The sequence below is a fragment of the Callospermophilus lateralis genome, chromosome 16, assembly GCF_048772815.1.
Source record: "Callospermophilus lateralis isolate mCalLat2 chromosome 16, mCalLat2.hap1, whole genome shotgun sequence".
Lineage (NCBI taxonomy): Eukaryota > Metazoa > Chordata > Mammalia > Rodentia > Sciuridae > Callospermophilus > Callospermophilus lateralis.
Window position 1 is genome coordinate 51,590,851 of NC_135320.1, and position 15,230 is coordinate 51,606,080.

Consider the following 15,230-nt stretch of genomic DNA (forward strand, 5'->3'; position numbering starts at 1 on the left):
AACTAAAAAATTTTTTAAAAGTATAAAGAAAGAATACATGAGGCTTTTTGCCTATTAATTAGAGTTAGTTATTCTCATATTGTAATATCTGTAAATATAAGAATATCTCATCCCTTTCTTGTTTCTTTTTTTTTTTTTCTGTGATGTTAGATTGAACCTGGAGCCTCTCGCATGCTAGCTCTACCATTGAGCTATACCCACAGCCCTCATCTTTTTTTTTTTAAATGAAAGAGGGAAATGTTACCATCTTTAGAAGTTTCTAGTTTAAAAAAAAAAAAAAATAGGGATGGGTCTCACTGTGTTGTCCAAGTTGCCCAAACTCTTGGGCCCAAACTCTGGCACTCAAGTTATCTTCCTGCCTCAGTCTCCCAAGTAGCTGGGACTACAGGTGCCACCATGCTAGGCTACACTGAGGATTTTTTAACAGAAAGTATCTTAGAGTTGTTTGAAAAAGATTCATTTAGCATTTGGTTGAATTGGAGGACAGAGTAAAGATAAAAGATAGAAATGTTACTCTTATAATAAAATGGTATGGAAGGGAAGGATACCTTCACTTCCATGGAGCTGGCATCAACCAGTGGGTTTGGCACCAATGGACTGATCCTTAGAGCAGAGATGTATTGTATTCCAGGGGATGGTAGTATACATATAACGCAACGTGAATGGTGCCCTCTGTTACCGTCAAGCAACCCTAGTATTGATTCTGGTTAACTGGAAGAACAGGTTGATATATTCGGAAGTGGTGAAGTTGGGAGGAGATATTGGTTGACCCTCCCCCACCGAAAATTAATACAGTTTCTGTCTTTACTTGTACGTATTCTATGTGTGTCTGCCACTTCTCTCAAGGCCTAGGTTATGACACTTTTTGTGTGTGTGCAGTACTGAGGAATTGAACCCAGACGTCACTTGTGCTAGGCAAGTCCTCTACCATTAAGCTACACCTTCAGCTCAGCATTCAGTTTTTTAAAGAACCTTCATTTAACTATATTTATCTATATAAACTATATTTAGTTATTTCACTTTTACCTAACCCTAGACTTTATGTAATTTTTCTTGTATCTATTTCCTATTTGCTTCCTCTTTTTTTTCATATTTTTTAATTGGTGTACTATAGTTGTACATGCCCTGTTTGGTTTTATTTCATTTGGAGAAAGAGCTCCTTGAGCGCTATTGCCATGACTTTTTTGTCTTCTTTTCTGTTACTTTGGTTAGCTTACAGTAGATGATCAGTCAATGTTCATTATTAAATAAATGAATATTTTTTTATTTCATAGTTTTGCTGTTTTACAAAACCATGAGATTTGATTTTTATATCTGACCTCACATTCTTCTAGTCTTATCTGAGTTTAACACTAACAAATATTTCATGGAAGGGTATGGTTGTTCTCCTCAGCATTAATTACCACAGTTATACTCTAGTTCTTCCTCTTCCATCTTCAGTTTTTACTATTTTCTCTGAAGACAGGCTCTTTTTGTTTTCTTTTCGGGGTTCAGGTGGGGGACCGGGGATTGAACTCTGGGGCACTCAACCACTGAGCCACATCCCCAACTATATTTTATATTTTATTTAGAGACAGGGTCTCACTGAGTTGCTTAGTGCCTCACTTTTGCTGAGGCTGGCTTTGAACTCATGATCCTCCTGTCTCAGCTTCCCAAGCTGCTGGGATTACAGTGTATGCCACTGCATCCAGCTCTTTTTGTTTTCTTTACCACTTACAACAAAAAATAATATACTTTCCTTTATTTATTCAAGTTCGTTTTTGTGTATACCTGTTTTTAATCTTTTTTATTTAAGAGCCTTATTATAAGTCATTGGAGGTTTTGTTTTGTTTTTAGTACTAGAGACAACTCAGACTGAGATATAGCCTCAGCCCTTTTTATTTTTTTATTTTGAGACAAGGTCTTGCTTAGTTATCAAGGCTAACTTCAAACTTGTGATCCTCCTGTTTCATCCCCCCGAGTAGCTGGGATTATAGGCATATACCACCACAGCCAGTACAGAGCCTTGCTTTTTAAAAAATTAATCTCAAAAGTAGCAAATAGATTATAATAAATATAGAATAATATAGAAATATATATAATATAGAAATATATGAAGTTAGGAGCTGGGGTTGTGGCTCAGTGATAGAGTGCTTGCCTAGCACACATGAGGCACTGGGTTTAAACCTCAGTACCACATAAAGATAGAATAAAGATATTATGTCCACCTACAACTAAAAAATAAATAAAAAAAAGAATATATATATTCTTCATATATATATATAAAGAATATATATATGAAGTTAAAAAATAACATCCTACTTTCCAGACATTATATCATATATCCACATTTAACAAAAGAAAAAGAAAACCAGGTGCAGGTGCAGTGGTGCACACCTATAATCCCAGTAACTTGGGAGGCTGAGGCAGAAGGATTGTGAGTTCAAACACAGCCTCAGCAATTTAGTAGGCCCTAAGCAACTCAGACCCTATCTCTAATAAAATATAAAAAGGGCTGAGGAGGGCTGGGGTTTTGGCTCAGCAGTAGAGCATTTGCCTAGCACGTGCAAGGTCCTGGGTTCAATTCTCAGCACCACATAAAAATAAATAAGTAAAATAAAGGTATTGTGTTCAACTACAACTAAAAAATAAATATATTTTAAGAAAAAAGAGGAGCTGAGGATGTGGCCTGGTGGTTAAGCACACTTGGGTTTAATCCCTGGTACCAGGGGGGAAAAAAAAAAAAGGAAAAGCAAAAAACTAGGGAACACTATACATGAAGATTTTTATTTTGTATTTTATTATTTATATCTATTCAAGGACACAGGATTTTTCTAAATTTTCTATTAAAAAATAGCATATGCTATAATTAAGACAGTTGCATAATATCTTTATATAGTTATACTAGTATGTCTGTAGGCTAAATTACAGAAATGGCATTGCTTATCTTAGATTACTTTAAATTTTCAATAAGTTCTGGTGAATTTCATTCTGAAAAGAGTTATATTCTCTCTAAGAGTACAATCTTGCTATACCTGCATCAATGTGAATGCTTTTATTTTATCCTCATTTGGTAACTCATATTTTATTTTGTAAGAATTGGGTAACAATCTATTGGTAATTTTTTTTTCTGTGCTGGGGTTATGGCTCAGTGGTAGAGCACTTGTCTATCATGTGTGAGGCACTGGGTTTAATTCTCAGCACCACATATAAATAAATAAATAATGTCCATCGTTTTTAACAATTTTTTTTTTTCTTATCTTGGCACTGGGAATTGAACCCAAGGTTTCTTTACCACCAAGCTACATCCTCTACCCTTTTTATTTTTGTTATTTTGAGTAAGAGTCTCACTAAGTTGCCTAGGGCCTCACTAAGTTGCTGAGCCCGGCCTTGAGATCTTTCTGCCTCAGCCTTCGAAGTTGCTGGAATTATAGATGTGTGCCATAACATCTGTGCCGACTAAGTTTTTTCATTCTCCCTTAATGTTTTGGTATTTTTGTTGTAATAGGAAAGAACTTAGAAAAGTCAGATAATGATGGTTATGGGATGCCTTATGTATTACTCTTTTTTATTTTTTCTAGCCTGAAATATATTTGGACTCCTTATGTGTGCATGTTAGCAGCATTTGGTGTATGTTCCCCTGAACTTTGGATGACACTTTTCAAGTGGCTTCGATTAAGAACTATACACCCAATATTGTTGGTGAGCCATTGTTTCTTTGTGTTAAATACTTGTTTCTTTTCCAGTTATGTAATATCAAATGCTAATAAATAGAAACCATATTGAATACAATCCAATATAGTCTGAATAAGTCACGCAGTGACTTCCAGGTAGAAGAACAGGTTCTATGAAAAACATTTTTGTATAATTTCTGATTGTAAAATCAATGCATTTCAGTCTATACAACTTAAAAATATAAGGTAAAAATATAAGTGAATCAGTATTATGAGAAACCATAAGGAATTATTTTTATCTATTTTTTTTCCCTAACTGCTCTTGAGCTGAAATTAATTAAAGTTTTTAAATTTATTAATTTATTTATTTTTGTGGTATTAGGATTGAACTCAGAGCCTCACATATATTAGGCAAGCACTTTACCCTACATCCTTAGCCTTTTTTTTTTTTGGAGACAGTTTTGCCCAGGCTGGCCTCAACTTTCCAAGTAGCTGCCCTGCTTAAAAAAAATTAAAAAATTAAAGGTAATGTGGTGGTGGTCTTTATTTTATTTTTAAGAGGGTCTTGCTGGGTTGCCTAGATTGGCTCTAAACTCTTGGGATCAATTAATTTTCCTTAGCCTCTCAAAAGCTGAACTACAGGTGTGCACCACCATACCCACCTTTAATTTTTATAAGATCTTTTTTGGTTTGATTTAGAACTATGGTATGTTTTTTGCTGTACTGAAACATTTTCATTGTGCCTGCTATATGCTTGTCAAAAGAAATAAAGATAAAACATAGTTAACTTGAGGCTTTTGATTCTTTCCCCAGCATCACACAAAAAAAGTATTCCTAGGGTGCTATTAGAACATAGAGAAGGGTTGTTTATTTATTTTTAGGGATTCAAAGGTGACTTTCCAATTTGAAATTTGAAAGATGATGAGTTATGAAGCAAATGAAGAAAAAAAAAAGGTATTCATGGTGAAAGGAATAAACAGAAAAAGGTAAAAGAACATTGCCGCAGTCTGCTGGGCAAACTAGGGTGGGTGGGAGTGAGGGGGGCTGGAGTGACAAGAATTTGTGAAGGTTGATACAGCGGGAGCGGAGCCCTTTATTGTAGGATAGTAGGGGTATATATACATAACTAAATACACAGCTTGTTCTTAATTAACATAAACTAGGTAGCAGTCAACCAATAAGGAATCATCGTCTTAATGATTACACAGCTTAACTTAATTGACGTAATCTAGACACAGCAGTCAGTCATTAAGGAATCTCTATCATCTTAATGGCTCACTGGCGTTACTTCTCAAACCACTCCCTCTGGCAAAGTGCCAGGCGCCATCTTGGCTTGTTTATGACCCTAACATCTCCCCTAACAGAACATGATGCAATCAAAAGAAATAAATGGGCAAAAAAGTTAGTCTTATTGGCACAAAGCATGAAGTATAAGTGTGGTCAAATGATGAGGTTATGGGCTGGGGTTGTGGCTCAGTGGTAGAGTGCTTGCCTAGTGCACGTGAGGTATTGGGTTCGATCCTTAGCACCACATAAAAATAAAATAAAGGAATTGTGTCCACCTACAACTAAAAAATAAATAAATATTTTAAAAATGATTAGGTTATGGTGGCCTCCATTATCATATAATAGAACTTGGTCTTTAATGGGCAGTAGAAAGGCATTGCGATTTTATTTATTTATTTATTTTGTGTGTGTGTGTGTGTGTGTGTGTGTGTGTGTGAGATGCTGGGGATTGACTTATCCATGTGAGGCAAGCATTCTACCAACTGAACTATATCCCCAGCCTGGCATTGAGACTTTTATGTCTCATAAGGAATAAGAATCAAACTATTTTCTCTTAGCTCACTCTTCAAATTCTTTAAGGATAGGCTTAAAGGCCATGTAGATGAAAGTAACACAGGTATCAATTTATTGAAAGTTCACTATGTGTCAGATTCTGTTTTGAAGCATTTCATGTGGTATTCAGTATTAAGTTTTGTTATCTCTGAAGAAAAAGACACTAAGCTTAAATTGTTTAAATAACTTGTTTAAGATAATATAGCTTTTATATGTGAAAACCATAAATAAACATCACATAACATTCACATCCAGGTTTATTTGGACTCCAAAACCTATTTGAGAGCTTGTTACAGTAGTGCATGTCTATAATCCTAGCAACTCATGAGACTGAGACAGGAGGCTCACAAATTTGAGGCCAGCCTTAGCAATTTAGCAAGGCCCTAGCAACTTAAAATTTAAAATAAATAAATAAAAAGGGCGAGTGATATAGTTCAGTGGTAAAGTGCCCCTGGGTTTAAGCAGTAATGTCAAACAAAAGCCTGCTTGATTAACACTCTTGCCACATTGACAAAAGAAAAAATACTGTGCTATATTAGAATGAAAAAAAAGCAGTTAGAAAAAGATTAATAAGACTCAGTGCTTGATTAAATATTGGGGGAATGAGCTGGGGAAGGTGGTACAAACCTATAATACTAGCAGTTCAGGAAGCTGTGGCAGGATTGCAAGTTCAAGGCCAGCCTCAGGAATTTTAGCAAGGCCCTTAAGCAATTTTAATGAGACCCTGCTCAAAAATTAAGAATAAAAAGGTCTGGGAGCCAGGTGCTATGGCACACATCCGAATTCTCAGTGGATCAGAAGGCTGAGAGTTCAAAGCCAGTCTCAGCAAGGGCAAGACCCTAAGCAACTCATTGAGACCCTATCTCTAAACAAAATACAAAATAAAGCTAGGCATATGGCTCAGTGGTTGAGTGCCCCTGAGTCCCTGGTACCAAAAAAAAAAGGTCTGGGGATGTGGCTCACTAGTAAAGCACCCTGGGTTAAATCCCTGGTACCCTTATGCCCCCCCCCCATAAAAGGTAGAAATGATGGTATTTTCTAGGTTTCTGGTTTGTATGATTGTGGATCATTTTCATTAGGTTAACAATAGACAAGGGACAGTAGGAAGAACTGGTTTTGGCAGGAAGATGAGTTATGTTTAATAATAATCATGTTAGCCAGGTACATGTTAGCCAAGTGCATACCTGTAATCCCAGCAGCTCAGGAGGCTGAGACAGGAGGATCACAAGTTCAAAGCCAGCCTCAGCAAAAGGGAGGTGCTAAGCAACTCAGTGAAACCCTGTGTCTAAATAAAATAAAAAATAGAGCTGGGATTGTGGCTCAGTGGTTGAGTGATCTTGAGTTCAATTCCTGATACCCAATCCTCCCCCCCCCAAAAAATAATATTCTACCAGTCTTATTCCCAGAATTTACATATTCTTATTTCAACATACTAGTATATTTATTAGCTATTTTTTGTTACTTTCCCCCATACTGGGGCTTTTTAACACTGAGCTACATCCCCAGTCCAGCCCCTGCTTTTTTTTGAAAAAGGGTCTCACTGAGTTGCTTAGGTCCTTGCTAAGTTGCTGAGGCTGGCCTCAAATTTGTGATCCACCTGCGTCAGCTTCCCAAATTGCTGGGATTACAGGCACATGCCACCTTGCCTGGCTCATTGTCTTCTTATTGTTGTTGTTAGCTTTTCATATAGCAATTCAGAATTATTTTCAGACTCTTAATGGCATAAGTCCCTGACAAATTTTCAAATATTGATTGGCTATTTGAAATATTATGAACATTACTTTTTTGATGCTCTGCTATAAATTTATGTAGTAAATATGTGTGTCTCACTTTACCTCCTGGTTAGTGTTTGAAACTCTTTAATTATCCCTCATCTCACTTTTTGAACTCAATTCTATACTGGCTTCACTTTCTATTATTGGAATTTTTATAACTAAAAGGATATTCAGTTGATCATGGAGTCATTGCTAGTATCTCTAAAGTATACTCATATTTACCTATAACCCTTTTTGCTTTGATATTTCAGGCTCTTATTCTGAGTATGGCTGTGCCCACTATAATAGGTCTCAGTTTATGGAAAGAGGTAAGAAAACCAGAAGCTTAAATTACTGAAATGTACAAGATAATGTTTTTTTTTTTTTTCATTTATTTATTTTTTTAAATTTTGAGACAGGGTCTGACTAAGTTGCTTGTGGCCTTGCTGAGTTGCAAGGTGGGCTTTGAACTTATAATCCTCCTGCCTCAGCCTCCCAAACTGCTGGAATTACAGACATGCACCACTGTGCCTGGCTGGTAATGATAAATTTATATATGTGTGTAGGAAATTTTTATCAAGAATACTATTCTAAGCCGGACATGGTGGTAAACGCCAGTAATCCCAGCAACTGGAGAGACAAGGCAGGAGGATCACAAGTTCAAGGTCAGCCTCAGCAACTTAATGAAGTCCTACAAAACTTAGGGAGACCCTGTTTCAAAATAAAAAATAAGAACTGGGGGTATAGCTCAGTGTTATAGGGCCCCTGGGTTAAATCCCTGATACCCCCCCCCCCACCAAAAAATAAATAAATAAAAAACTATTACAACAAAGTGTGATGTTGTTACTAATGCTTTTTTTTTTTAAAGTTATAACAGAAGACCCACTACATTTTTAGAATGCCATGTGATATTGTTTTTTGTAGTCTAATAAGATTGTAAATTCAATATCTAATTGGCAAAGGAAATTGCTGAAAAATAGGTCTTAATGTTTAAAAATATTTGCTTCATTTTAATATCTATAATATAATATAAATTCTTTGGTTTATCATAATGTAAATGAAACTACTTGCCAGTAAACTTACAAGTTTTATTAGTAAAATTTGTTCACTTGTTTAGTATGTGTGCATGAAATACAGAACTGATGATTAATTGTTTTATATTGATAAAATTATTTATTAAGTCTAGGCAGTGCATCAACCATAAGATTATTATTTGGATTGAGAAGAATGAGCAGGCCACTGAAAGAAAGCAAAGAGATCAATGACATTTTTGTCATGAAAACATTATTGTATTATTTGCCTCAAATTAACTCTTTTAGTCTTTTGAGATACTTTGGAGAAATTCTAAACTTTCTAATTACTTACATCTTTTGGGGATTTGTTTTGCATTTTAGTTCTTTCCAAGATTAATGACAGAATTAACGGAACTACAGGAATTCTATGACCCAGATACAGTGGAACTTATGACCTGGATAAAGTAAGATTTGAACTATCCAAGACTGTTGTTAAACTATTAACTAATTATTGCATGCTATCTAATGGATTCAAGGGAAATAATGAATTAATACTTTTCCAATTTCTCATAAAACTCAGCAATTTTATCACCATGATTTTTAGGCATACTTAGTGTTGACTGAACTTTGTGATTCTATTTTCTAATGAAACTGACTTCTGTGGACTTGAAAATATGACGTTGATAAGTGAGATTAGAGACTTCTAACATCAAACACCTAGAAATATGAAATAAAAAGGAATGTTTAGAAGCATCAAGAAAATGCTTCTTGGGCTGGGGATGTGGCTCAAGTGGTAGCTCGCTCGCCTGGCATGCGTGCGGCCCGGGTTCGATCCTCAGCACCACATACCAAAAAAGATGTTGTGTCCGCCAAAAAATAAAAAATAAATATTAAAATTCTCTTTCTCTTTCTCTCTCTCTCTCTCTCACACTCTCTTTAAAACAAAAAAGAAAATGCTTCTTTTATTGTTGACTAGAGGTGAATGAACAGTTGATTGCCAGTCTTAGTACCAAGGGATTTATATTTTAATGCCTAAGCAGAACAGGTGGTGTGGTCTTGGCCTCTAGAAGCAGAGAATTGGAACTGAGACCCCCACTGAACACATTTATATATAACCCAGGGACTTTTAAAAGGTTATGCTGTCACAAAATATCCACCAAGTAATAGAAAAAGATAAGAAAGTATTTCTCTCTTGGCTTCAACTCTTGGTCAAAAAAATTTCCTTTCTAAATTTGTAACAGTGGATATGAATTCATGTGGACTTATAGTTTGAAATTATACTTTTCTAGTCTAGGAAACCCCAATCAAGAAATTGGCATTAAAACTGGTACTGGAGTGCCAAGTGCAACACATGACACACCCCTGTATTTTCAGGGATTTGGAAAGCTGAGGCAGGAGGATCACAGGTTCAATGCCAGTATCAGCAAATTAGCAAGACCCTGTCTCAAAATTAAAATAAATAAATAAATAAAAGGACAGGGGGATGTGGTTCAGTGGTTAAGCACCCCTGGGCTCAGTGTTCCCCAGTTCAAAAAAAAGTGGTCCTGGGTTTGGCTAGCATATCTGATAAATAAAACCCAGGCTGCATAGGATTTCATAAAGTTGCATGAAGGTCAGCTCTAAAATTACAAAATACATGAGGTAACAGTTCAACACAGCAAGTATCAGCTAATATTTGTGATAAACAGCAGCATTAGACCTCTGCCAATTTCTGAAAATGAAATTTGTGTCATCCAGTGTTTGTTATATATCAGACTGCCACAAAACTTCTTGGCTTATAAGCAGTAAACATTTATTATTTGGCACAGTTTTCGGAGAGGTTTCTCCTGGTCTGGGCCAGCTCAGGTGGAACTGGATAACCTGGTGTGAACTCTTTCACATATCTGGTGTTGACTAGGTGAAGGGATTAAATTAATTTGTCCATATGTCTAGTGTATTAGGATGAGTTTGTTCATAAGATAGTAGTTGTAGAGTTACCAAGAACAAAAAGAGAGGGCAATTTTTAATGTCAAATGTGTTTTAAATCTGTATGTACATTGTGTTTGTTATTTTCTAATTGGCTAAAGCAAATTACATGATCAAGACCAGCATTCCCTTTATGATCATGGCTATAAGAAGAGGATTTGTTATGTCCGTTTTTGTAATCAGCCTATCCCATGGTTAGAAGCTATAAGATAATTACATTGAAATTATTAAAGATGTAAACAAAGAAATAAAAATATCAAAAAGGAATGAAATACTGAAAAAGACCAGGAAAATATGAAGAATAAAGACAAAAGATGTTTCTAGAAATAAGGAATCAGCTTATAGAATAAGTATGTAGATATGAGACTAGGTCTTTATAATGTCTTTACTGTAAAGATCTTCCTTGTATATATAAAAATATATAAAAATTTTCTTTTTTCCTTTTGGTACTGGGGACTGAACCCAGGAGTGCTTAACCACTGAGCCACATCCTCAGTCGTTTTTTGTATTTTATTTAGAGACAGAGTCTCACTAAGTTGCTTAGGGTCTTGCTGAGTTGCTGAGGCTGGATTTTAACTTGGATTTAACTGGATTTTAACTGTTCTCCTGTCTTAACCTCCCAAACTTCTGGTTTATAGCTGTGTGCCTGGTAAAGAATTGTTTTCTTTAAATCACCCTTAACTATTGCTAATTAATACTTTTTGTGAATTGTGATTACTATGAGGGTGCACTGACTGTACTATCATTAACAAAAAAGTGGTGCTATCATTAACAAAAAAGTCAACATTGATACATTGATGTATGTGATTTATTGTAATATTTTCAAAAATATAACAATGGCCTGGACAGTTGGATGTTTTTTTGTGGTGTAATTGTTTTGTCTTGTATGTATTTCCTCACTAATGAGCGCTCCCTGAGCACAGTGACAAGGTTCCATTTCTTTATTTTCAGAATTGATACTACGCTTAGACATGGGTAGGTGCTGAACATTGAATACATGAAGTGAATAAATAAGTGAAGGGAGGGCTGGAGGGTACAGCTCAGTGGTAGACCACTTGTCTACCAGGTGTGAGGCCCTAGGTTTGATACCCAGCACTGCAAATATATATAGATGCATGCATTTAGGACCTGTTTGTAGGTTTCCCACCTTGTAAGTAGCATCTGTCTGGGCCTTTAGATGATGATTCAGGTTAGAGAGGTCCTACATATGTTACCTGGAATCATGTAGGGTAAAAACAGAGAAAAGTGTAGGAGTGTAAATTAATCTGAAAGGAGTTGTGTTGTGGTGGTTAATGTTTGCAAAAGATGAATTTGAGAATTTATAGTGTTACCACTATAAATTCTAGTTTAGTATATTCTTATCATTATCCATTCTGGATTATCTTTTATAGCATTATTGCCATGTGACATAACTTTATTTTTATTGTCTCCTCCTTCTCCCTTTTTTTTTTTTAAAAAAACTTCTATATTTAAGTATTCAAAACAGTGCTTGGCATATTGTAAGTGCTGAGTCTTTCTTTTTAATGAATTCATAAATGAAAACTGATAGAGAAATTTTAGTGTTATACATTGTAAGTTACTTTGTATTTCAGAGTTGTAAACTGGTGAACTTAATAGTATACTTACCTTTCATTGTGTGAATCTTTTGGTTCTTTGCAGAAGGCAAGCTCCAATTGCAGCTGTGTTTGCAGGGAGTCCACAGTTAATGGGTGCAATTAAATTATGCACTGGATGGATGGTGACAAGCTTGCCTCTTTATAATGATGACGATCTCCTCAAAAGAAATGAAAATGTAAGACATTTTAAATTTGATATTTGGGTCTTTTTTACAACAATCTATATTTTAAATAGCTTCAATAGTGATGCATATGTTCTTAGTTAACTAGGAAAATCCAAATAATTTTAGAAGAGTTAATTAGCTTTAGTTTTTAAAAGATGTATAATACATTTTTTTAACCTCGAGGAAACCCAATATTAAATTATTTATTTTATCAACACTATTGATGTTTCCAGGAAAAACATTCATTTTACCCCCAAATATTAAGGGAACTGGCATATAGTATTTCAGAAAGGGAAACTTATTTTTGAAAATATCTTTGTTCTCTCTCTGGGTATGGTGGTACACACCTGTGATCCCAGCAACTAGAGAGACAGGAGGATTGCAAGTTCAAGGCTAGCCTCAGTAATTTAGCAAGGCCCCAAGCAACTTAAAATTAGACCCTCTCTCAAAATTAAAAATAAATAGGGATGTAGATCAGTAGTGAAGTGCCCCTGGGTTCACTCCCTAGCACCAAATACGTATATGTGTGTGTGTCTATTGAAGGTAAGCTGTCAATATCTTGAAATATTTTGTTTCCCCAAGCCAAAATTTTATTACTGATTATAAAAAACTAATTCATTTTTTTGGTATGGGCTTTTATTAATAATTCAATATAATATTAGAATGGCATCTAATCTTTAATCGTAGTTTAAAGAATGTACTTTTTGCATATTGTTGCATTATAGTTGTACATAATGGTGAGATTTGTTTTTACATATTTATGCATACACATAATATAACAGTATAAATTGGCCAGTATTATTTCCCAGTATTTCTTCTTTTTCTTCCCTCCTCTCTCCCCTTGGGAGCATATATTGTTTTGAATGTCTGTTATAAATGACAACTTTATATCTGAAACTGAACCTGGATTTCCAATATTCTGTTTTTCAGTTTGAGAAAATTTCATATAGTTTATAAGTACTAAAGAAGAAGTATAAGCAATTTAGAGGGTAAGAATACAGAATGTGAAATTAGAATTGGACTCAAAAGCTCGTTCTCCCACATATTTGGCTTTGGAACCTTGTATATGCTACTGAATATGGAAATAATATTAGTTTTCACCTCCTATTTGTGAGAATTAAATGAGATGATGTGTCGTTGTTAAAAGTTTGCTTTTGTTATGTACTATTAAATTGTAATTGTATATACATGCATGTATGTACATGTACACAAATTACAAACAGGAGTTCAAAAGCAGAAGCAATCAGTTCTGCCTATAGAAATCTTAAGAATTTATCATAAAGGTCATTTGCCTTGATGTGAACCTGGAAGATTGAGTAGAAACTTGTTTGGAAAAGGAATCCTTATGATTCCAGGCTGAAAAACCAGTACAAGCGAAGAATTTTTTTTTTTTTTTTTTTTTTTTTTGTAGTGAGGATTGAACACAGGGGTGCTTGACCACTAAACCACATTCCTAATCCTTTTTATTTTTTATTTTGAGACAAGGTCTCACTAATTTGCCTAGGCTTTCCATAGTTGCTGATTCTGGCCTTGAACTTGTGATATCCTGCCTCAGCCTCCAGAATCACTGGGATATGCCCCGCTATACCTGGCACAAGTCCAAAAATGTATATGGCCATGAAATTAGAAAATAAAATTCTGAGTTGGGCTGTTTTAGAGAGTTAATTATGGTCACAGCTGAGAAAGCAAATTGAAACAGGTGCAGGAAAGATCAAAGATGATGTCTACCTGAGGGTGATTTACTTGAGAGGCAATAGCTATTTCTGATTAGTATTTTCTGTGCTTCAAAGATGTAGAAATGTTTAGGCAGAATAGAGAGCATATTCCTGAACTTTAGTTTTTGTAGACTTAAAAAAAAAACAAAACTCTATATTTTTGCTTTTGCTTTTGATAGTACTTATTCCTAAAACAGAATTTCAGAGTTACTTGTAATTCAGAGTTAAATTTAACATTTTAGCGTTTTAAGTTTAATGGAACTTGGCTCTGAGAATAACAACCATGGATTTTGTTTTGTTTTTATATTTATTTCTTTCCAAACTTTTGCCTTTCTCTATAATATCTGGTACATAGCAGGTGCTAAATACATTTAATGTTTAATCAAAATCCAAATAGAACATCATAAATGAAATCATATCGTTTAGATTAGATATTATCTCTAATTTATAGTATATGACTAATCTTTGTATAATTCCCTATGGGACATTTGGCAGTGTCTGGAGACACTTTCAATTGTCAGAACTGGAAGTGTGGGGTGGTTCTATAGACATCTAACAGGTAGAGACTGGTTAGGCTGGTAAACATCCTACAATGTGTAGAGCAACTTCCCTCCTGTCTCAAAGAACTGTCTGGCCGGAAATGTCTGCAATGCTAAGGTTGAAAAAACTCTGCTCTAGGCTATTAGTGATAATATTGCTATTACACAGTCGTGTTTTTTTTTTTCCTTCTTTTTTTTGTTTTGTTTAGCTTGATTTGTACAGTATAAGGGAGTGAATCCAGGGCCTAGCACATGTTAGGCATATACTACTGATCTACACCCCAGCCTTTTTAAAATATTTTATTTTGAGACAAAGTCTCACTGAGTTACTTAGGCTGGCCTTGAGCTTTCAGTCCTCCTGTTTCAGCTTCCTGAGTAGCTTGGATTGTAGCTTGCCACAGTAGTTTTTTTTTAATGCCATGGTAGTCTGTTTTAGTTTCCTAAACTCAAATAAAATAAATATGTATATAAAATAAATACAAATGTTTGTAAACTATCAGACATAAGCTGGGTAAGATAGAATCATTCCCATTATAACTTATTCACAGCACAATGAATGACCAATTTCTTTTGATGTATTAGCATTTTGTATAGCACAAACATCCATGGATATTGGACCTGAAAGGTGCTAGACAGCCAGCAGCCATGAGACATAGTAGGCAGCTATTGAGTATTCTGCAAACAAATTGGAATCTTTTTTAATCACAACTTCAAATTTCAGTATTTTTCAGGACAAATAGCATGTGATACTAATAGGGTTGGCAGAGTTGTAATTAAAATGCTATGGAATCAGGCTGGGGTTGTGGCTCAATGGTAAAGCATTTGTCTAGCACCTGTGAGGCTTTGGGTTCCATCACCAGCACCACATAAAAATAAATAAACAAAATAAAGTTATTGTGATCATCTAAAAATAAAAATATTTTTTAAATTAAAGAATAAATAAATGCCATGGAATCAGAACATGAATCTTAA

The 15,230-nt window shown here is 34.9% G+C and overlaps 1 protein-coding gene across 3 annotated transcripts in view; it reads left to right on the forward strand.

The window, feature by feature from the left end:
* Dpy19l4 (dpy-19 like 4) overlaps positions 1-15,230 on the forward strand; it is a 68,393-nt gene that overhangs the window by 39,550 nt on the left and 13,613 nt on the right. For all 3 annotated transcript variants that reach the window (XM_076836078.1, XM_076836080.1, XM_076836079.1), the window contains 4 exons: positions 3,561-3,681; positions 7,519-7,575; positions 8,641-8,723; positions 11,884-12,016. In XM_076836078.1, the coding sequence (XP_076692193.1) occupies positions 3,561-3,681; positions 7,519-7,575; positions 8,641-8,723; positions 11,884-12,016 (394 nt within the window). The remainder of the gene's footprint in view (positions 1-3,560; positions 3,682-7,518; positions 7,576-8,640; positions 8,724-11,883; positions 12,017-15,230) is intronic.